Source organism: Amblyraja radiata, chromosome 21, assembly GCF_010909765.2.
Source record: "Amblyraja radiata isolate CabotCenter1 chromosome 21, sAmbRad1.1.pri, whole genome shotgun sequence".
Classification (NCBI taxonomy): Eukaryota; Metazoa; Chordata; class Chondrichthyes; order Rajiformes; family Rajidae; genus Amblyraja; species Amblyraja radiata.
The window spans coordinates 7,385,347-7,407,179 of NC_045976.1; the positions used below are offsets into that span (position 1 = coordinate 7,385,347).

The 21,833-nt window shown below is 47.3% G+C and overlaps 1 protein-coding gene across 1 annotated transcript in view; it reads left to right on the forward strand.

Moving 5' to 3' along the window:
- Positions 1-21,833, forward strand: part of itpr2 (inositol 1,4,5-trisphosphate receptor type 2) — a 230,001-nt gene that overhangs the window by 143,185 nt on the left and 64,983 nt on the right. The window contains exons 29-35 of the mRNA XM_033039327.1: positions 680-880; positions 5,447-5,698; positions 7,749-7,874; positions 11,787-11,915; positions 12,726-12,846; positions 16,494-16,684; positions 17,337-17,485. Of these exons, the coding sequence (XP_032895218.1) occupies positions 680-880; positions 5,447-5,698; positions 7,749-7,874; positions 11,787-11,915; positions 12,726-12,846; positions 16,494-16,684; positions 17,337-17,485 (1,169 nt within the window). The remainder of the gene's footprint in view (positions 1-679; positions 881-5,446; positions 5,699-7,748; positions 7,875-11,786; positions 11,916-12,725; positions 12,847-16,493; positions 16,685-17,336; positions 17,486-21,833) is intronic.

Consider the following 21,833-nt stretch of genomic DNA (forward strand, 5'->3'; position numbering starts at 1 on the left):
CAACCCCCCCCCCTCCCCCTGCACTGGTCCCCACCTGCACCACTGTTCCCGTTGCCGCCGGTGGCTCGGGGCCGATTCGGAGAGCGCAGTGGATGAGCCGGGTCTACTGGGCACGTTGTCCATCACCGGCCCTGCGAGCTTGGCCTTCACCAAGCACCAGGCTAATCAGTTTGCGGGCAAACTTCCCAAGGAGAGGTCGGAAAACCATCATTGGTTGGGATTTACCGTCTACCCCGCAGGGCGGCACGGTGGCGCCCCGCACATTGACACACCACGCCCTACACACACTCGGGACAATTAACCTACAACCTGTACGTCTTTGGAGTGTGGGAGGAAACCGAAGATCCCGGAGAAAACCCACTCTGGTCACAGGGAGAACGTACAATCTCCGTACAGACAGCACCCGTAGTCATGATCGAACCCGGGTCTCTGGCACTGCATGCGCTGTAAGGAAGCAACTTTACCGCTGCCCCACCTAGCTGCCCAATGCTGGGTTGTATGCAAAACAAGGCATTACAATAGTACCTAGGTCCTGTATTATCATGCATTCATTCATTCATTCGTTCATTCATTAAGTATTCTCAAACTAGAGAGTGCAGGCTGAGGGTGAGAGGGAAGAGATTGAGTTGCCCTCGAGCCATTGCATGCATTGATGGTTGCACCGCTTTCACCGTTGCAGCTGCAGGAGGCGGAAACGATGCGACACATCTTCCTGAGCAACTACCACCTGTGCAACGAGATCAGCGAGAGGGTGGTGCAGCACTTTGTGCACTGCATCGAGACCCACGGGCGGCAGGTCATGTACCTCAAGTTCCTGCATACCATCATCAAGGCCGACGGGAAGTACGTCAAGAAGTGCCAAGACATGGTGATGACTGAGGTAACGGCACGGCTGGTAATGAAGGGAGGGAGGGAGGGAGGAATACTTTATTGTCACATGTTACAAGTTACAGTGAAAACCGTTGCTTGTGTAGCCGAGGTATACAAATAGTGGCCACATAAAGGGCACTGACAACGTGACAAAGTTATCTGCGCCAGGTCCCCTCTTTGTTTTCCCCCCTCCTCTCCCTCGCCCCCCCCCCCCCCCCCCTCCCATGCTGGGTCTTCCATTGCTCCTCCATGTTTACCGGAATGATACCAGAGGAGGTTTACGAGAATGATCCCAGGAATGATCGGGTTAATATATTGATGAGCGTTTGACGGCACTGGGCCTCCACTCGCTGGAGTTTAGAAGGAAGAGGGGGGACCTCCTTGAAATGTACGGAATAATGAAAGGCCTGGATAGAGTTGATGTGGAGAGGATGTTTCCACTAGTGGGAGAGTCTAGGAGCAGAGGCCATAGCCTCAGAATTAAAGGACGTTCCTTTGGGAAGAAGATGAGGAAGAATTTATTTAGTCAGAGGGTGGTGAATCTGTGGAATTCATCGCCATAGAAGGCTGCGGAGGCCAGATCCATGGATAAGGCAGAGATGGATAGATTCTTGATTAGTACGGGTGTCAGGGGTTATGGGGAGAAGGCAGGAGAAATGGATTGAGAGGGAAAGATGGTGGTGGGGACTTGATGGGCTGAATGGTCTTTTACTGCTCCTATCCCTTATGAACATGAAAATGTCAGTGGGGTTGGCCAGGGCTACAGAAGATGAAATAAAACCATAACATCCCCAATTGGGCTTGGACTTTCTTCCAAGCGCTGACATTAAGATCATAAGATTATTATCATAACGGTGGCACGATGTCACAGCGGTAGAGTCTCTGGCACCTTACAGCGCCAGAGACCCGGATTCGATCCTGACTATGGGTGCTGTCTGTACGGAGTTTGTAAATCCTCCCCATGACCGTGTGTGCTGTCTCCGGGTGCTCCGGTTTCCTCCCACACTCCAAAGACATGTAGGTTTGTAGATGAATTGGCTTCTGTAAATTGTAAATTGTCCCGAGTGTGTAGGATAGTGTTAGTGTGCTCTGTGATCAGTGGTTGGCACAAGCTCTAAACTCTCTATCTCCATTAACTGTACCTCTAAACTCTAAAGCTCATGTGACATAGGAGCAGAATTAGGCCATTCGGCCCATCGAGGCTGCCCCGCCTGTCAATCATGGCTGATCTATCTTTCCCTCTCATTCTCCTGCCTTCTACCCATAACCCCTGACACCCGTACTAATCAAGAATTTGTCAATCTCTGCCTTAAAAATATCCATTGATTTGGCCTCCACAGTCTTCAGTGGCAAAGATTCTCTCAGATTCACCTCCCTCTGACTGAAGATATTCTTCCTCATCTCCTTTCTAAAGGTACGTCCTTTTATTCTGAGGCTGTGTTCTCTAGTCCTAGACTCTCCCACTGGTGGAAACATCCTCTCCACATCCACTCTATCCAGGCCTTTCATTAGTCAAGTCAAGTCAAGTCACTTTTATTTATATGGCACATTTAAAAAACAACTCTCGTTGACCAAAGTGCTTTACATTGGTGGAGGTACTAACGTTATACAACATTGGTTCATAGATTAAGTACATACATAAATACATACATGTAGCCCTCCCTCAGAGGACGTCAAGAAAGGCTTGGGAGTAAAGATGAGTTTTAAGTCTCGACTTAAAGGAGTCGATGGAGGGGGCAGTTCTGATGGGAAGAGGGATGCTGTTCCACAGTCTAGGAGCTGCAACCGCAAAGGCACGGTCACCCCTAAGCTTATGCCTAGACCGCGGGATGTTCAGTAACCCCAAATCAGCCGATCTGAGGGACCTGGAGGTGGAGCGGTGGGTAAGCAGATTTTTGATGTAGGTGGGGGCAAGCCCGTTAAGGGCTTTGTAAACATAAAGAAGGATCTTGGAAATTTATTCGGAACCGCACAGAAAAACATTATTCTGTAAGTTTCAATGAGGTCCCCCCTCAACCTTCTAAACTCCAGCGAGTAGAGTCCCAGTGCCGACAAACGCTCATCATAGGTTAACCCACTCATTCCTGGGGTCATTCTTGTAAACCTCCTCTGGTCCTATATTCTCCCACTAGTGGAAACAGCCTCTCCACATCCACTCTGTCAAAGCCAACATTTGAAGCACTTCACATGAATGACTCCTGATAAAATCTTGGAACGAGTTATGCCTCATTACTACATCTTTTGTTGCGCGATAGATATATGTGGCATTACCTCATGTATTGTGGCTTGCCACACACAGTGTTGACTGATTGATTGCCTGATCACTAGACACCAACAGTATTTACACCTCACTCGCTTGCAACAGCAGTCTATTTTAGTTTAGTTTAGAGGTTCAGTGTGGAAACGGTCCCTTCGGCCCATCGAGTCCGCCCCGACCAGCGATCGCCCCATACATTAGTTCTGTCCACCGCACCAGGGGAGATTTCCAATGTCTACCGAGGCTAAACCTGCACACCTTTGGAATGCGGGAGGAAACCGGAGCACCCGGGAAAAACCCACGTGTTCAATTCAATTCAATTCAATTCAATTCAATTCAATTCAATTCAAAGCACTTTATTCGTCCCCAAAGGGCAATTTAAAAGGGACACAATCAACGAAGAGACAAACATTCAAAGCTACTCTCTGCACCGACCGGTCGACCGCACGAGCAGTGACCCGGCAAGGATTGGGTTGTCAGCAGCGATACAATAATAAAGAACACACAAACTGTAACACAAACATCCACCACAGCATTCATCACTGTGGTGGAAGGCACAAAAATTTGGCCAGTCCTCCTCCATTTCCCCCCCGTGGACAGGACCAGAGTCCAGAGTCAGTCCAGGATCGGCTCTTCCTCACCGGAGACCGCGGCTTTAAGTTGTTGTAGGCCGCAGGCCGGTGGTCAAGATTTAAAGTCCCCGCCGCAGCCAGAAGCACCGTAGACTGCAGGGCCGGCGGTCGAAGCTCCCCTCCAGGGGTGATGGTAAGTCCATGCCGGCCCCGCGGTAGAAGTTAGCCGCGGGCCGGCAGTGATGGCTTCTTCTTCCCCCGGGTCCCCCACGAGGGATCCGGGCTGTAGACGCCGCACCAGCTGGAGCTCTGCAGACCTCGGCTTCAGGCTGCGAATTCAGGCTGCCGGCTGCCCCGGGCCAGCGAAACGGAGCGCTCCCCTCCAGCGAGCCCCAGCGAGGGCTCACCCGCTCCACGCCGAGAGTCCACGCTGCGCCCGCCGCTGAAGCCCCGGGCGCGTCTCCGGGAAAGGCCGCGCCGATCCTTGATGTTAGGCCACGGGGGAGGCGACCTGGAAAAAGTCGCCTCTCCATGGAGGAGGCGACCGAAGCGGTTTCCCCCTTACCCCCACACCACCCCCCACACAAAACACACGAAGAAACATTAAATACATACTTTAAAACATACTAAAAAATAAAAAAAGTTGAAAAAACTGACGCGCTGCTGACATGGCTGCTGCCAGAACAGCGCCCCCTAAACACCTCACGGGGAGAACGTACAGACTCCGTGGTCGGGATTGAACCCTGGTCTTTGGCGCTGTGAGGCAGCAACTCTACCGCTTACATCACCTTGTGTCAGTGGAATATCCCCACACAAGCAGCTAAGGGAAAAAGATTCATGGGGGTTTGGCACAGCGGTAGAGTCGCTGCCTTACATCGCCAGAGACCCCGGTTCGATCCTGACTACGGATGCTGTCTGTATGGAGTTTGCACATTCTCCCCGTAACCGCGTGGGTTTCCACCGGGTGCTCTGGTTTCTTCCCACACTCGTACATGTTTGTAGGTTAATTGCCATCTGTAAAACTGGTAAAATCGTCCCTGCTGAGTGTCGGATAGTGCTAGTGATCGCTGGTTGGTGCAGACTTGGTGGGCCCAAGGGCCTGTTTCCACGCTGTCCAGCAGAAAGACTATACGTGATCACAATCGAGCCGTCCACAATGCACAGATGCACAATAAAGGGGATAAGTATAGGAAGGAACTGCAGATGCTGGCTTTAACCGAAGATAGACACAAAAGGCTGGAGTAACAGCAGGACAGACAGCATCTCTGGAGAGGAGGTAAGTAAGTAAGTAAGTAATTTTTATTTATATAGCACTTTTAAATCAAATCACGTTGAAGCTTTACAGTGAAAAATAATTAGATTACCATACATCCATATAAAATAAAAAGAGAAAAAAGACATAATACACTATAGGATTCAACATGAACGTCCCCCCCCAGCAGCAGAATCAACACTTTCCACTGTGAGGGAAGGCACCAATAAGTCCAGTCCTCCTCCTCCTCCTCCTAGTCCACCCGAGGTCGGGGCCTATTTGAGGCCACAACGGCGGCCTGATGTTATAGGCCCTCTTGCTGGGAAGATGGAACTCCGGCGAAGGAATGGGTGATGTTTCTGGTCGAGACGAGAACGGTCGTGACCCAAAATGTCACCCATTCCTTCTCTCCAGAGATGTTGCCAGCTTGTTGCGTGTACGAAGGGAATAAGGTTTAGTGCCAGATTAAGGGTGTTTGCTCGGTGTGTTCCACAGCTGGCGAATGGGGGAGAAGACGTCCTGGTCTTCTACAATGATCGGGCCTCCTTCCCCCTGCTGCTACAAATGATGTCGTCGGAGCAGGAGCGCTGCGATTTGAATGGCGCCCTGAACTACCACATCACGCTGGTGGAGCTGCTGGCCGCTTGCACCGAGGGCAAGAACGTCTACACCGAAATCAAATGCAACTCCTTGCTGCCCCTGGACGACATCGTGAGGGTGGTGACCCACGACGACTGCATACCTGAGGTAGGGACGGGCTCAACTCATCAGTCCTGTTGCCGGCACGCTGTGTCGCTCAAGGTAACGGGCGCGGAGGGGCTTGGAGAGAAGCAGGAAACGTCGCTGGGTTGAATGGACTGGGCCGTATTGATGGGCCGAATGGACTGGGCCGTATCGATGGGCCGAATGGGCTGGGCCATACCGATGGGCCGAATGGGCTGGGCCGTATGGATGGGCCGAATGGGCTGGGCCGTATGGATGGGCCGAATGGGCTGGGCCGTATGGATGGGCCGAATGGGCTGGGCCGTATGGATGGGCCGAATGGGCTGGGCCATACCGAATGGTTTAATTCTGCTCCTATGGCTCATGAAACCCTTATGAAACATGGATATCACACTCAGAACCTTTATCCCCCAGGGTGGTGGGTGTATGGAACGAGCTGCCAGTGGAGTTAGTTGGGCAGGTACTATCGCATTTGGACAGGTTTAGAGGATATGGGCCAAACGCAGGCAAGATTCAAGATTCAAGATTCAAGAGAGTTTATTGTCATGTCCCAGATAGGACAATGAAATTCTTGCTTTGCTTCAGCACAACAGAACATAGTAGGCATTGACTACAGAACAGATCAGTGTGTCCATATACCATTAGATAAATATACACACATGTATAAATAAACTGATAAAGAGCAAATAAACAGATAATGGGCTATTAATGTTCAGAGTTTTGTTTGAGTTGAGTTTAATAGCCTGATGGCTGTGGGGAAGTAGCTATTCCTGAACCTGGTCGTTGCAGTCTTCAGGCTCATGTACCTTCTACCTGAAGGCAGCGGGGAGATGAGTGTGTGGCCAGGATGGTGTGGATCCTTGATGATGCTGCCAGCCTTTTTGAGGCAGCGACTGCAATAGACACCTTCGATGGTAGGGAGGTCAGAACCGATGATGGACTGGGCAGTGTTTACTACTTTTTGTAGTCTTTTTCGGTGGGACTAGTGTGGATGGGACATGTTGGCCGGTGTGGGCAAGTTAGGGCCTGTTTCCACACCGTAGCACTCTGTGACTAGGATGGAAATGTCAAAGACTGGAAATGCTGGTTTTACGGTGAGATGGGCAAGGTTGAAAGGGGATGTACAGGACACATTTCTTTTACACAGTGCGGGGGGCCTCGAACACAGTGCCAGAGTGGTGGTGGAAGCAGAAACGATGGTGGCATTAAAGAGGCTTTTTTTACAGGCACATATACAATGAGCTTTTGACAGCACTGGGCCTGTACTCACTGGAGTTTAGAAGGATGAGGGGGAGACCTCATTATTCTCGGAATTGTGAATCTATGGAATTGTGAATTTGTGGAATTTTGTGCCTCAGGAGGCAGTGGAGGCCGATTCTCTGGATGCTTTCAAGAGAGAGTTAGATAGAAATCTTAAAGATAGCAGTCAAGGGATATGGGGAGAAGGCAGGAACGGGGTACTGATTGTGGATGATCAGCCATGATCACAGTGAATGGCGGTGCTGTCTCGAAGGGCCGAATGGCCTACGATTGCACCTATTGTCTATTGACCTCATTTAAACTTCCCAAAAGGCCTGGATAGAGTGGGTGTTTCCACTACTGGGAGAGTCTCGGACCAGAGGCTACAGCCTCAGAATAAAAGGACGTACCTTTAGAACGGGGATGAGGAGGAATTTCTTCAGTCAGAGGGTGGTGAATCTGTGGAATTCATTGCCACAGACGGCTGTGGAGGCCAAGGCATTGGATATTTCTGAGGCGCAGATTGACAGATTCTTGATTGGTACGGGTTTTGGGGAGAAGGCAGGAGAATGGGGTTGAGAGGGAAAGATAGATCGGCCTTGATTGAATGTCGGAGTAGACTTGATGGGCCGAATGGCCTGTGCCTTATGAAACCCTTATGAAACATGGATATGCAGGGAATGGAGGGATACGGATCATGTGCAGGCAGCGGGGATTAGTTTAACAGCGTCAGGTTCAGCGTGGGCATTGTGGGCCGAAGGGCCTGTTCCAGTGCCTTGCTGCTCCATGGTGTAAATAATTCCTTGATGAATCAACAAAACACGTGTCCTGACAGGTGAAGATGGCGTACGTGAACTTTGTCAACCATTGTTACGTGGACACAGAGGTGGAGATGAAGGAGATTTACACAAGCAACCACATCTGGAACCTCTTTGAGAATTTTATCGTTGACATGAACCGGGTAAGTCCAGGGTTCACTGGTTCCCTTTGTTCCTCTGCCAACACTTCTCAGCTTCAGTAGGGATTATAGGCTGTGGGCCGAGGAGCTTTATCGTTCAGGTTCGTGACCCAGCTCACGGAACTACCTACATTTTTTTAACATATTGTGTAAAAATATTATATAAATCCACACCTGAAACTCGTCAAGACCAAAACCTGCACATTTTTAAGAAATATGAGAAAAACCTTAAATTTTCTGAGTAGTAATTGCCCAATCAATGCACGTTTGACATTGAGGTCGGGCGCAAATTGACCAACCCCGCGCTTTGTTTCATGGTCGCGAGGCAGCAAGGACCCTGGGATCATGGCTGCCTCCTCATTACATCAAAACAATAACAAGGTTTCCAAGAATAAAGGTCATGCTAACCTTGCTGATCATTTTGTTTTTCAATTGATTTATCTTTATAAAGTTATGATGTGAACTGTTAAATAAAAATGATAAATAACAAATAGAGCTAGGGTTAGAATTAGGGTACGTCAGTCAGTCGGTCAGTCTGTCGGTTGGGCTTGTCGGTAGGCCGATGAATGCTGTGGAGGATCGGTCGGGCCGTCAGGCCTCCGGTGGGTGCTGCGAGGGGTCAGTCGGGTTGTCGGCCGGCCGGTGTTGCAGCAAGCGTGCGGGCGGTCTGACAGAGCCTGGCGCTATGGTGGTGCTGAAGGCGGCCCGGGCGGTGTGCAGGGCAGTGCTGCTCCCCATCCATCATCACCACCAGAAGGACATGCTGGCCGAGGTGGATGCGCTGCGCGGCCACTCGTAGCCGGTCCTAAAGTGGCTCCAGCCCCAGCCGTGGGCAGCTCTGGAAGGGGGCGAGTTATGGTTAGGGTTAGGCATTTTCCTGTCAGCAGTAGATGCCTTAGCCTTCCCCCAACCTGGCACTGTCCCAGTCCCACTATGGCCGGGGCAGTCTCATTTAAAAAAAACCTCACAATTATATTCTGTATATTCTTTTTATATAATATAATTATACATAATTTTAATATATAATTATACATAATTATATATGATTACAGTCATATTCACGTCATATATATATATATATATATATATATAGATGGTATAATAATATATGGTTTAAAGAGACTGCAACACGGAAATAGGCTCCCTATGGTGTAATGTGGGCATTGGACACTAGATGGCGCTTACTTTATCGATCTCGTTTTCTAATTAGTTTAATTAATTAATGTGCAACTTTTGGCGCTGACGAGTTATGACTTATGATATCTGATCTAAATCTGTGCAGAATTTCATGTAGTTCCGAGACATGGGTCATGAAAGTTGATTTCTAGACACATTTTGTGATGCTCGGCCCACAGCCTATTAAAGATTGAGGAAACAAAACACAGTTATTGGCTTGAGGCCAAACGCAAACTGGAGGAACAGCACCTCACATTTCGCTTGGGCAGCTTACACACCCAGCAGTATGAACATTGATTTATCCAATTTTATGCAGACCCTGCATTCCCCACTCTCGCCGCCCCTCCCCCACCCAAGTCGTGGTACGAGGTTCAAAGTCGACTTGTTGAGTCTTGTTGTCTGCAACTCGTTTTCACCCAGCCTGCAGCTTTATGCTTATCTTTCATTCATTTGTTCTATATCTCTCCATACCACCGCCTATATCTCTCCTTTCCCTTTCCCCCTGACTCTCAGTCTGATGAAGGGTCGCGACCCGAAATGTCACCTGTTCCTCCAGAGACGCTGTCTGACCCGCTGCGTTACTCCAGCATTTTGTATCTACCATTATTTCTAACTGGTTCTTGAAAGATCAGTTCAGGTGAGAATTTTTACTGGCAGTGCGTGAGGAAGTTAATAAGGCCTCAGTAATACCTTGTGAAACTTTGCCAGTTAAGAATTCTTCACTGAATTGTAATCTCATTGTAAACATAGGTACTGGATGCTATTTGTCAATTGAATTTACATGCCTTCCTATTTAAATTGTCCACAAAGCAATAACCATGGGTCTAATTTAAAACAAGGAATCCTTATTAACTGGATGTCAGCAGAAGGAATATTTATATCTGCGTTCCTTTTCTAAGTTACTGGTGCACAAAATGCAGGTAAATTAATGATTGATCAACAATGTAAAGCTGACAACAGTAAATCAGCTCCACCTTTTGCCCTAAGGCACTACCAACCTTCTTATTGAAGTATCACTTTGGCTTCTTGGGTTAGAAGGTTGTGCGTTCAAGAATAGAGTTCTACTAGTCCTCGCCTTTCCCGTCCGAATAGAGTTCTACTAGTCCCACCAGCGTCCCCACCTCCCAGCATGATCACACTACCAGTCACATCCAAAGATCCTATAGCGGAGCAAGGTAGTCCACTCGACGTAAAGGCCGTAGTAGGGTCATGGGTAATCTTTAGCGCCATTTCAGTAACCGGCTTCCGTCTCCGCTCTAGTATCTTTGCTTTGGTCATGGCGTCTTCATACACAAATCATCTTTTTGTTTCTCAGCTGCAGGTGATCATTTTGATATTCCTGCCTAGTCTCCCTTATTAACTTTGAACATACAAGATATTGTCATTAGGAAGGAGCTCCAGAAAAATCCTGCACCCACTCAAGCCATAGGATCTTTGGTCACAATTTCCCCTCTCCACCCCTTTCCACCTTGAGTTTAGTTCCGTTTAGTTTAGAGATACCGCGTGGAACCAGGCCCTTCGGTCCACCGAGTCCGTGATACCCCGCACACTTACACTATCCGATACGCATTAGGGACAATGTATAATTTGTAATCCACGTGAAGCGACTCCAGTCCTGTACATCTTTGGAGTGTGGGAGGAAACCAGAGATCCCGGAGAAAACCCACGCAGGTCACGGGGGAGAACGTACAAACTCCGCACAGACAAGCACACGTGGTCAGGATCGAAGCCGGGTCACTGGCGCTGTGAGGCAGCAACTCCACCGCTGTGCCACCGTGCCGCCTTCCGCATAGACCGCGCCCTCCGCAACTTGGTTCACTCATCTCTTGCCACCCAAAGCACCCCCTTCCAGACACCATCCCCAGCAGCCACAGGAGATGCAACACCTACCTGTCCCTATACCCCTCCTCCCTCACCTCCAGGGACCCCCAGCAGTCATTCCAGTTTTGATAGAGGTTCACATGCACCTCCTCTAACCTTGTCTGCATTTGGTGTTCCTGATGTGGCCCCTGTACATCGGCGAGACCAAGCATAGACTAGGTGACCATTTCGCCAAACATTTACGCTCGGCCCGCCAAGGCCCTCTGGATCCCCCAGCTACCAACCATTTTAACTCCCCCTCCCATTCCCACACTGGCCTTTCTGTCCAGGGCCTCCTGCACTGTCAGAGTGAGGCCACACACGAACTGGAGGAACAGCACCTCATATTTTGCTTGGGCAGCTTACACCCCAGCGGTATGAACATTGAATTCTCCAATTGTAGGTGACTTCTAACTACCCCACCAACCCTGCCCACCCTTTCTCCCCCACACCCCCCCCCCCCCTTCCCTTCTCCCTCGTCCACACCTGAGCCCCGCACCATTTCCCCCCCACCTCTCCCCCTTCACCCACATTCCATCCTCTGACTTCACAATTCACAACTCCTCAATCCTTTTGTCTCTCACCTTCTGTTTTAATCTCCGGCACTTGTTCCAACCACCTGTCTATCAGAAGCCCCCTCACCTATGAACCATGATGGACTCCACCCTACCTTGTGTAAGGAGGAACTGCAGATGCTGGTTTAAACCGAAGATAGACACAAAATGCTGGAGTAACTCAGCGGGTCGTTTGGAACAGCTCTTGCAGCTGCGTTCCTTCGTTCTTCTGTCACGTGCGTCAGCGTTGTTGCGCGCTCTCTGGTGCAGTTTGCCCTCACCTTTTGACTGATCCACTTATCGTTTGCTGGCTGTCTTGCTCAAGGTGTGCAACTCCACGACGGACAGGAAGCACGCGGACACAGCGCTGGAGCGGTACGTGACGGAGGCCGTGACGAACATCGTCATAGGCTTCTTCAGCTCCCCCTTCTCCGACAACAGCACCAGTCTACAGGTAAGGCGCCTTTGTGACAACACCTCCTTCTTATCTTTCCACATCCTCAAGTGTTCAAAAGCCAAGATGCAGGCATTGAGCATCTTTATAAGTTCACTAAACTAAGTGGGACCCGTTGGGTCCCTGTCACACGGGAGGCCTGGTCCCCCAACGCCAATAGGTGTTCTCGGGTTTATGGATGGAGCTGAGCTAGTTTTCTTTGCCAGTATTTTGGTTTAGAGATACAGCGCGGAAACGGGTCCTTCGGCCCACCGGGTCCGTGCTGACCAGCGATCCCCGCACATTAGCGCCATCCGACACACACTAGGGACAATTTACAATGATACCAAGCCAATTAACCAACAAACCTGTACGTCTTTGGAGTGTGGGAGGAAACCGAAGATCGCGGAGAAGACCCACGCAGGTCACGGGGAGAACGTACGAACACCGTTCAGATAGTCCGGATGGAAGCCGGGACTCCGGCGCTGTAAGCCAGCAACTCTACCGCTGCGCCACCTCGCCGCCCCTTTTGGACGGCACTGACTAAGCTGCTGTTTGTGCAGCGTTTGTTTGAGTGGGTGAGTTACCTCTTATCCTGTTTATTCAGAGCTTGGCTGCCCTGAGTCTAGAACAGAGGCCTGGAATGATACATGTAAGGACACGGAAAGGAACGTACAACGACTTGGGCAACTTCATAATCAACCATTCAGTCAAATGTCTACGGTCATGGGCCATATACCGTCACGATTTCTTGGAGATGTACAGTTGTTATTATGTAGGGGGGAGAAATTGTGGCTTCTAACAGTCGTTCACTTTTCCTTCTGTCTGCAGACTCACCAGCCAATATTTATTCAACTGCTTCAGTCTGCCTTTAGGATTTATAACTGCGCCTGGCCAACTCCGTCTCAGAAGTCTTCAGTGGAGTCTTGCATCAAAACCCTGGCTGAAGTGGGTAAGTTAGCATCAGTTTGTTTAGTGCAGGCCCCACTGATTTGACAGCGAGTTCCTTAGTGATCGATGTACTTAAAGAGATGCTGGCCAGCGTGTGCGTGAAGAAGGGTCTTGACCCGAAACTTCGCCAATTCCTTCTCTACAGAGATGCAGCCTCGCCCGCTGAGTTACTCCAGCATTTTGTGTCTACCTTCGATTTACCAGCATCTGCAGTTCTTTCTGAAACAGTGTGTGATGGGAAACGCACACCTATAATCTCAGGGACCCTGGAGCTGAGTATAGACGTTGGGAGGTCACGTTGCAGTTGTACGAGATATTGGTGAGGCCGCATTTAGAGTACAGCAGCATTATCCCACTCACACCAGGGACAATTTTTACCGAAGCCAATTAACCTACGAACTTGTACGTCTCTGGAGTGTGGGAGGAAACCGGAGCACCCGGGGCAAACCCACGCAGGCCACGGGGAGAACGTACAAACTCAATAGACAATAGGAGCAGGAGTAGGCCATTCGGCCCTTCGAGCCACCACCGCCATTCAATGTGATCATGGCTGATCATTCCCAATCAGTACCCCGTACCTGCTTTCTCCCCATATCCCCTGATTCTGCTATTTTTAAGAGCCCTATCTAGCTCTCTCTTGAAAGCATCCAGAGAACCTGCCTCCACCGCCCTCTGAGGCAGAGAATTCCACAGACTCACCACTCTCTGTGAGAAAAAGTGTTTCCTCGTCTCCGTTCTTAAACGGCTTACTCCTTATTCTTAAACTGTGGCCCCTGGTTCTGGACTCCCCCAACATGGGGAACATGTTTCCTGCCTCTAGCGTGTCCAAGCCCTTAACAATGTTTCAATGAGATCCGCTCTCATCCGCTCTCCGTACAGACAGCGCCCGTAGTCAGGACTCTGGCGCTGTGAGGCAGCGACTCTACCATTGCGCCTCTGTGTCGCCCCCTAGTGGGGGCTCCTATAACACAGAGGGTGGTGAGTGCCTGGAACGCGCTTGGCAGGGGTGGTGGTGGAGGCAGTCACTGATGCAGAATGGAGACCAGGGTGGAGATGTGGTGGACTAGCCCGTACAGCTTGAGGGTGAGAGGGGCAAATTTAAAGGAGATGTTGGGGGCAAGTTGTTTTGCACAGTGGCGAGTGCCTGGAACGTGCTGCCAGCAATGGCAGACGGGGTGGACAAAAGACCTTTGGCCCATTGTCCTTCATCAGTCACGTTGCAGTTGTATAAGACGTTGTTGGTGAGACTGCAGTTAGAGTGTTTAAGAAGGAACTGCAGATGCTGGAAAATCGAAGGTAGACAAAAACGCCGAAGGATCTCAGCGGGTGAGGCAGCATCTATGGAGCGAAGGAAATAGGCAACGCTTCGGGCCGAAACGTTGCCTATTTCCTTCGCTCCATAGAGGCTGCCTCACCCGCTGAGTTTCTCCGGCATTTTTGTCTACCGCATTTAGAGTATTGTGTTCAGTCCTGGGCAGCATGTTATAGGAAAGATATTGTCAAGCTGGAAAGGGTGCAGAGAAGATTTACGAGGCTGTTGCCAGGACTCGAGGGTCTGAGCTATAGGGAGAGATTGAGTAAGCTGGGTCTCTATTCCTTGGAGCGCAGGAGGATAAGGGGTGATCTTATAGAGGTGTATAAAATCACGAGAGGTATAGATCGGGTAGATGCACAGTCTCTTGCCCAGAGTAGGGGAATCGAGGACCAGAGGGCATGGGTTTAAGGTGAAGGGGAAAAGATTTAATAACATATAAGATTGTTAAGGGTTTGGACACGCTAGAGGCAGGAAACATGTTCCCGATGTTGGGGGAGTCCAGAACCAGCGGCCACAGTTTAAGAATCAGGAGACGAGGAAACACTTTTTCTCACAGAGAGTGGTGAGTGTGGAATTCTCTGCCTCAGAGGGCGGTGGAGGCCGGTTCTCTGGATGCTTTCAAGAGAGAGCTAGATAGTGCTCTTAAAGATAGTGGAGCCAGGGGATATGGGGAGAAGGCAGGTACGGGGTATTGATTGGGGATGATCAGCCATGATCACATTGAATGGCGGTGCTGGCTCGAAGGGCTGAATGGCCTTCTCCTGCACCTATTGTCTATTGTCTATAATAGGAATCTGAGGGGTAACCTTTTCACACAAAGGGTGGTGGGTGTGTGGAACAAGCTGCCAGAGGAGGTAGTTGGAGGCAGGGACTATTGCAATGTTTAAGAAACAGTTAGACAGGTAAATGGATAGGACAAGTTTGGAGGGATATGGGCCAAACACAGGCAGGTGGGACTAGTGTAGATGGGACATGTTGGCCAGTATGGGCAAGTTGGACTGAAGGGCCTGGTTGACTCCATGACACTGGCCACAATCCAGCCCCCAACACAACAACTATGTCGGGTTTCAGAATTGAACTGAGGACGTTTCATCGCGGTACATGACTGGGAAAGAACCGCAACTTGGAATCACTCACCAAAACATAAAGTGCTGGAGGAACTCAGCGGGTCAGGCAGCATCTCTGGAGAAAAGGGGTAGATGACTTTCGGGTCGAGACCCTTTTACAGACTTTTTTTCACTTTGTCCCATTTCTGATAAAATGTCCCACACCTGAAACATATTTCACTCGGGCAGCTTACAACCCAGCGGTATGAACATTGATCTCTCCAATTTCAAGTCAACCCCCCACCCTAGTCGTCCTACCCGTTCCACTGTTCGCATCCTTGTATCCCTGTCGTTATCACCTCTTCCCCAGCCAACAATGGACCATTGTGGGCTCCACCCTTCCTTGGTCATCTGTTGTCGGCCCTGTTTGGTTCTGGCCTTTTCCTACCTCCAGTCTATTCCTACCTCCCCTTCCATGTTCATCTGAGAATATTTGTACTGCTATTAGTTTTGGTGTATTATTGCCGCCTGTACCGAGATACAGTGAGCACATTGTTTTGCGTGCTATCCGGGCCCGTTTCCGCGCTGTATCTCTAAACTAGACTCACTCTGGCTCACTTTTTCACACAAAAAAAGTGGTGGGTGAATGGAACCAGCTGCCCGAGGAGGTAGTTGAGGCTGGGACTATCTCAACGTTTAAGAGACATTTGGACAGGTACGTGGATAGGACAGGTTTAACCATATAACATATAACCATATAACAATTACAGCATGGAAACAGGCCATCTCGGCCCTACAAGTCCGTGCCGAACAACGTTTTTTCCCTTAGTCCCGCCTGCCTGCACTCATACCATAACCCTCCATTCCCTTCTCATCCATATGCCTATCCAATTTATTTTTAAATGATACCAACGAACCTGCCGCCACCACTTCCACTGGAAGCTCATTCCACACCGCTACCACTCTCTGAGTAAAGAAGTTCCCCCTCATGTTACCCCTAAACTTCTGTCCCTTAATTCTGAAGTCATGTCCTCTTGTTTGAATCTTCCCTATTCTCAAAGGGAAAAGTTTGATCACATCAACTCTGTCTATCCCTCTCATCATTTTAAAGACCTCTATCAAGTCCCCCCTTAACCTTCTGCGCTCCAGAGAATAAAGACCTAATTTATTCAACCTATCTCTGTAACTTAGTTGTTGAAACCCAGGCAGAGTTTAGAGGGAGAGTTGGGGAACAAAACCAATTGAGCCAAGGCTAAAGTATAACTAACATTGGACTTGTAATTGCAGCTAAAAGTCGAGCTATAGCGATCCCCGTGGACCTGGACAGCCAAGTCAACACCTTGTTTTTGAAGACCCACTCCAATATGGTGCAGAGAGCAGTCATCGGTTGGCGCATGTCCACCCGCGGTGCACCTCGTTACCGTGATGCCTCTGGGGCGCCCGGCTTGGACTACAGGAACATCATCGAGAAGTTACAGGTAATTATGCCTCTCATCATTGCATTTTAGTTTAGTTTAGAGAAACAGCGCGGAAACCGGCCCCTCGGCCCCCCGTGGACCAGCGATCCCCGCACACTAACACCATCCGCACACACAAGGGGCTATTTACAAGTTTTACTGAAGCCAATTAACCTGCAAACCTGCACGTCTTTGGGATGTGGGAGGAAACCGAAGATCCAGGAGAAAACCCACGAGGTCAGAGGGAGAACGTACAAACTCCGTACAGACAGCACCCGTTGTCGGGATCGAACCCGGGTCTCTGGCGCTGTAAGGCAGCAACTCTAACACTGCATCACTGTGCCTAGAGGACATAGGTTTAAGGTGAGGGGGGAAAGATTTAATAGGAACCTGAGGGGTGACGTTTTCGCACAATGGGTGGTGGGTGGAAGGAGTGAATTACCGGAGGCGGTAGTTGAGGCAGGGACTATCACGCCATTTAATAAACATTTGGACAGGTACATGGATAGGACAGGTTTAGAGGGATATGGGCCAAACGCAGGCAGGTGGGACTAGTGTGGGAGTCCAGGGCATGTTGGTCGGAGTGGGCAAGATGGGCTGAAGGGCCTGTTTCCACGCTGTAAGACTCTATGACTGGACAGTTGCCTGAGGGTTTTGTGTGTTGATCCCGCAGGATATCGTGTCGACTCTGGAGCACCAGTTCCAACCCATGGTGCATGCCGAGCTCTCGGTGTTGGTTGACGTTCTCCACAGTCCGGAGCTGCTCTTCCCCGATGGCAGCGACACGCAGATGAGATGTGAGGGTGGAGCCTTCATGAGCAAGTGAGTCGCGGGGAAGGGAGGGGTGCGTGGGGAGACGAGACCGGTGAGCGAGCGTGATCTCTCCACGAGTCCCACTGTGCGAGAGTGGCACATGAGAGGAAGGCAAACGCAAAGCTAGCAATTATCTCGAGAGGACTGGAAAATAAGATTCATGATATATATTTTTTTATTAAAGGTAATCAATTACAATGCTTCAAACAACTTTATATCAAATTAATTCAATTTGCATTAAGTAAAACACTAGTAATACTTATCTACTATTTTTTTAGAAATAATGATAGAAAAAGAATAGAACAGTTATAAATCATTAAGAGAGTGATTAAATAATAATTTGATTATATATAAGAAAGAAAAGAGAAACGAAAAAAAAAAGAAGAAAAAAAAAAAAAAAAAAAAATGAAAAACCACAATATGTATTGTTAATAACACTACTACAAGTGATAGTATCAATAAAGACATATATGTTAATTCCAATATAAAAATGAATTATTCTCACCAAATCCCGCAGGGTGCACGCCGAGCTGTGTTGCCAAGAACAGCTACTTCTCTAAATACTGTATATATGGAGACCATATCTGTTCAAAAGAATTATACTTGTCCAATAGGACAAATCTAATTCTTTCCAGATGTAACGTCTCCATCATCTCTGTTGCCCACATTTTGGTTGTGGGGGATAATGTTCCCTTCCAAAATTTCAATATGATTTTTTTCCCAATTATCAAACAGTAATCAAAGAAATTTCTTTGATTTACTGTAAGTGATAGATGTAAATCCGGAATTCCAAATATTATTAGCTTTGGGTTAGGGTCCAATTTAACTTTGATGACTTCAGAAATAACTTTAAAAATTTCTGTCCAGTAATAATTCAATTTAGGACATGTAACGAAACTATGTATTAAATTTGCCTCTGCTTTCTTGCACTTATCACAAATAGCGGAGAGATTCGGAAAAATACTATTTAATTTAGTTTTCGAATAATGTAACCTATATAATACTTTAAATTGTATCAGTATATGTCTGGCGTTTAATGAACACCGGTGTATTCGTTGTAGACTTTCTTCCCAGTTTTCTTTTGTTATAGCCAATCCCATTTCATTTTCCCATGCTTGACGATATATTTCCGTTATTGGATTCTCCTTATCCAAAATGATGTTATATATATAGGCTATTAATTTTTCTGTATTTGGATATAAATTAAACAGTTCGTCTAACAATCCTGCTTCTTTATTTTTATAATCTTGTGTATTGGATTTAATATAATCTCTAATTTGTAAATACCTAAACAAATGTTGTGGAGACAATCCATAAATATCTTGTAACTCCTGGAATAAAAGAAATTTTCCTTTTCTATAAAGGTGTTCTATCCTTGTAATTCCTAAATCATCCCATTGTTTAAACCCCCCATCTAATATAGCAGGTTTAAACGATGGGTTATTCATAATTGGTAATCTAAATGAGAGATTATCCAAATGTAGAGTCTTAACTATTTGTTTCCAAATACGTCTATTATTATATATTATTAGGTTGTCTTTATAATTTTTTTTTTGTACTTCCGTTGGTGCAAAAATTATTGAACCTACATTGAAAGGTAGACAGTCTTCCTTTTCTATATTTAACCATGTCGGTTCATGATCCATATTTACCCACCAGAAATTCATATTCTTAATCTGAACAGCCCAAAAATAATATAAAAAGTTTGGAAGTGCTAATCCTCCATTTATCTTAGCTTTGCATAGATGTTTTTTATTTATTCTGTGATTTTTATAATCCCAAATAAAACTATTAACAATATTATCAATTTTTAAAAAAAAAGTTTTCGGAAGAAAAAAAGGAATAGCCTGAAACAAATATAACAACTGTGGTAGAAATACCATCTTTATGGCACTTATTCTACCAATCATGGATATAGGAAGTGTTTTCCAATATAAAATATTTTTTCTAAGTTTATCTAATAGTTGAGGATAGTTGGATTTTATTAATGAATTATGAGTTTTAGTTACGTTAATCCCTAAATATTTAAGTTTGTCTGTAACTACTTTTAATGGGTATTGTTGTAATGTATTTAGATTTATTCCTGTTATTGGCATAATCTCGCTTTTATCCCAATTAATCCTATACCCAGAAAATGCACCAAACTTAGTTATAATGTTTAGCAGGTTGGGAATACTAATTTCCGGTTTTGTAATATAAATCAAAACATCATCTGCATATAAAGAAATTTTATTAATTGTTGTATCAGTATTATAGCCATATATTTCAGGTTCAGATCTAATTTTTTCCGCCAATGGTTCTATCACCAATGCGAACAATAAGGGTGATAACGGACATCCCTGTCTGCATCCCCTAGAGAGTTTGAATTTGGCTGATAAAATTTGGTTAGTCAAAATAAGATTCAAGAGAGTTTATTGTCATGTGTGCCTGATAGGACAATGAAATTCTTGCTTTGCTTCAGCACAACAGAACATAGTCGGCATTGACTACAAAACAGATCAGTGTGTCCATATACCATTATATAAATATGTACACACATGAATAAATAAACTGATAAAGTGCAAATATCAGATAATGGGCTATTAATGTTCAGAGTTTTGTCCGAGCCAAGTTTAATAGCTTGATGGCTGTGGGGAAGTAGCTATTCCTGAACCTGGTCGTGAAATAAAATGTAATAGAAACAGAGTTGTATTGCTGAAGTGTGACAACGCACACCTCCAGATTCAGGGACAGTTTCTTCCCAGCTGTTATCAGGCAACTGAACCATCCTACCACAACTAGAGAGCAGTAGTGAACTATCATCTACCTCATTGGTGACCCTGGGACTATCCTTGATCAGACGTTCCTGGCTTTATCTTGCACTAAACGTTATTCCCTTATTATGTATCTGTACACTGTGGATGGCTCGATTTTAATCATGTATTGTCTTTCCGCCGACTGGTTAGCACTGGTTAACAAAAGCTTTTCCCTGTACCTCGGTACACGTGATAATAAACTGAACTGAAACAGAAATTGGGTTTTATATGGTGCTGTGCTGACCATATTTGGGTTATTGTGAGCAGTTCTGGGCCACCATACCTGAGGAAGGATGTGCTGTCGTTGGAGAGGGTCCAGAGGAGGTTTACGAGAATGATCCCAGGAATGAGTGGGCTAACGTATGGTGAGCGTTTGTCGGCACTGGGCCTGTACTTGTTGGAGTGTAGAGGGATGTGGGGCCACCTCATTCAATAGACAATAGGTGCAGGAGTAGGCCATTTGGCCCTTCGAGCCAGCACCGCCATTCAATGTGATCATGGCTGATCATCCCCAATCAGTAACCCGTTCCTGCCTTCTCCCCATATCTCCTGACTCCACTATTTTTAAGAGACCTATCTAGCTCTCTCTTGAAAGTATCCAGAGAACCTGCCTCCACTGCCCTCTGAGGCAGGGAATTCCACAGACTCACCACTCTCTGTGAGAAAAGTGTTTCCTCGTCTCCGTTTTAAATGGCTTACTCCTTATTCTTAAACTGTGGCCCCTGGTTCTGGACTCCCCCAACATCGGGAACATGTTTCCTGCCTCTAGCGTGTCCAAACCCTTAATAATCTTATATGTTTCAATAAGATCCGCTCTCATCCTTCTAAACTCCAGAGTGTACAAGCCCAGCTGCTCCATTCTCTCAGCATATGACAGTCCCGCCATCCCGGGAATTAACCTTGTAAACCTACGCTGCACTCCCTCAATAGCAAGAATGTCCTTCCCCGTACTTGGAGACCTAAACTGCACACAATAGACCAGGTGTGGTCTCACAAGGGCCCTGTACAACTGCAGAAGGACCTATTTGCTCCTTTACTCAATTTCTCTTGTTATAAAGGCCAACTCTTGGTATATTGGCTTTCTTCACTGCCTGCTGTACCTGCATACCTACTTTCATTGACTGATGGACAAGGACCCCCAGATCCCGTTGTACTTCCCCTTTTCCCAACTTGACACCATTTAGATAATAATCTGCCTTCCTGTTTTTGCAACAAAGTGGATAACCTCACATTTATGCGCATGAAACTTCATCTGCCATGCATCTGCCCACTCCCCCAACCTGTCCAAATCACCCTGCATTCTCATAGCATCCTCCTCACAGTTCACACTGCCACCCAGCTTTGTGTCATCTGCAAATTTGCTAATGTTACTTTGAATCCCTTCATCTAAATCATTGATGTACTGTATATTGTAAATAGCTGCGGTCCCAGCACCGAGCCTTGCGGTACCCCACTAGTCACTGCCTGCCATTCTGAAAAGGACCCGTTAATCCCTACTCTTTGTTTCCTGTCTGCCAACCAATTTTCTATCCATGTCAGCACTCTACCCCCAATACCCAGTG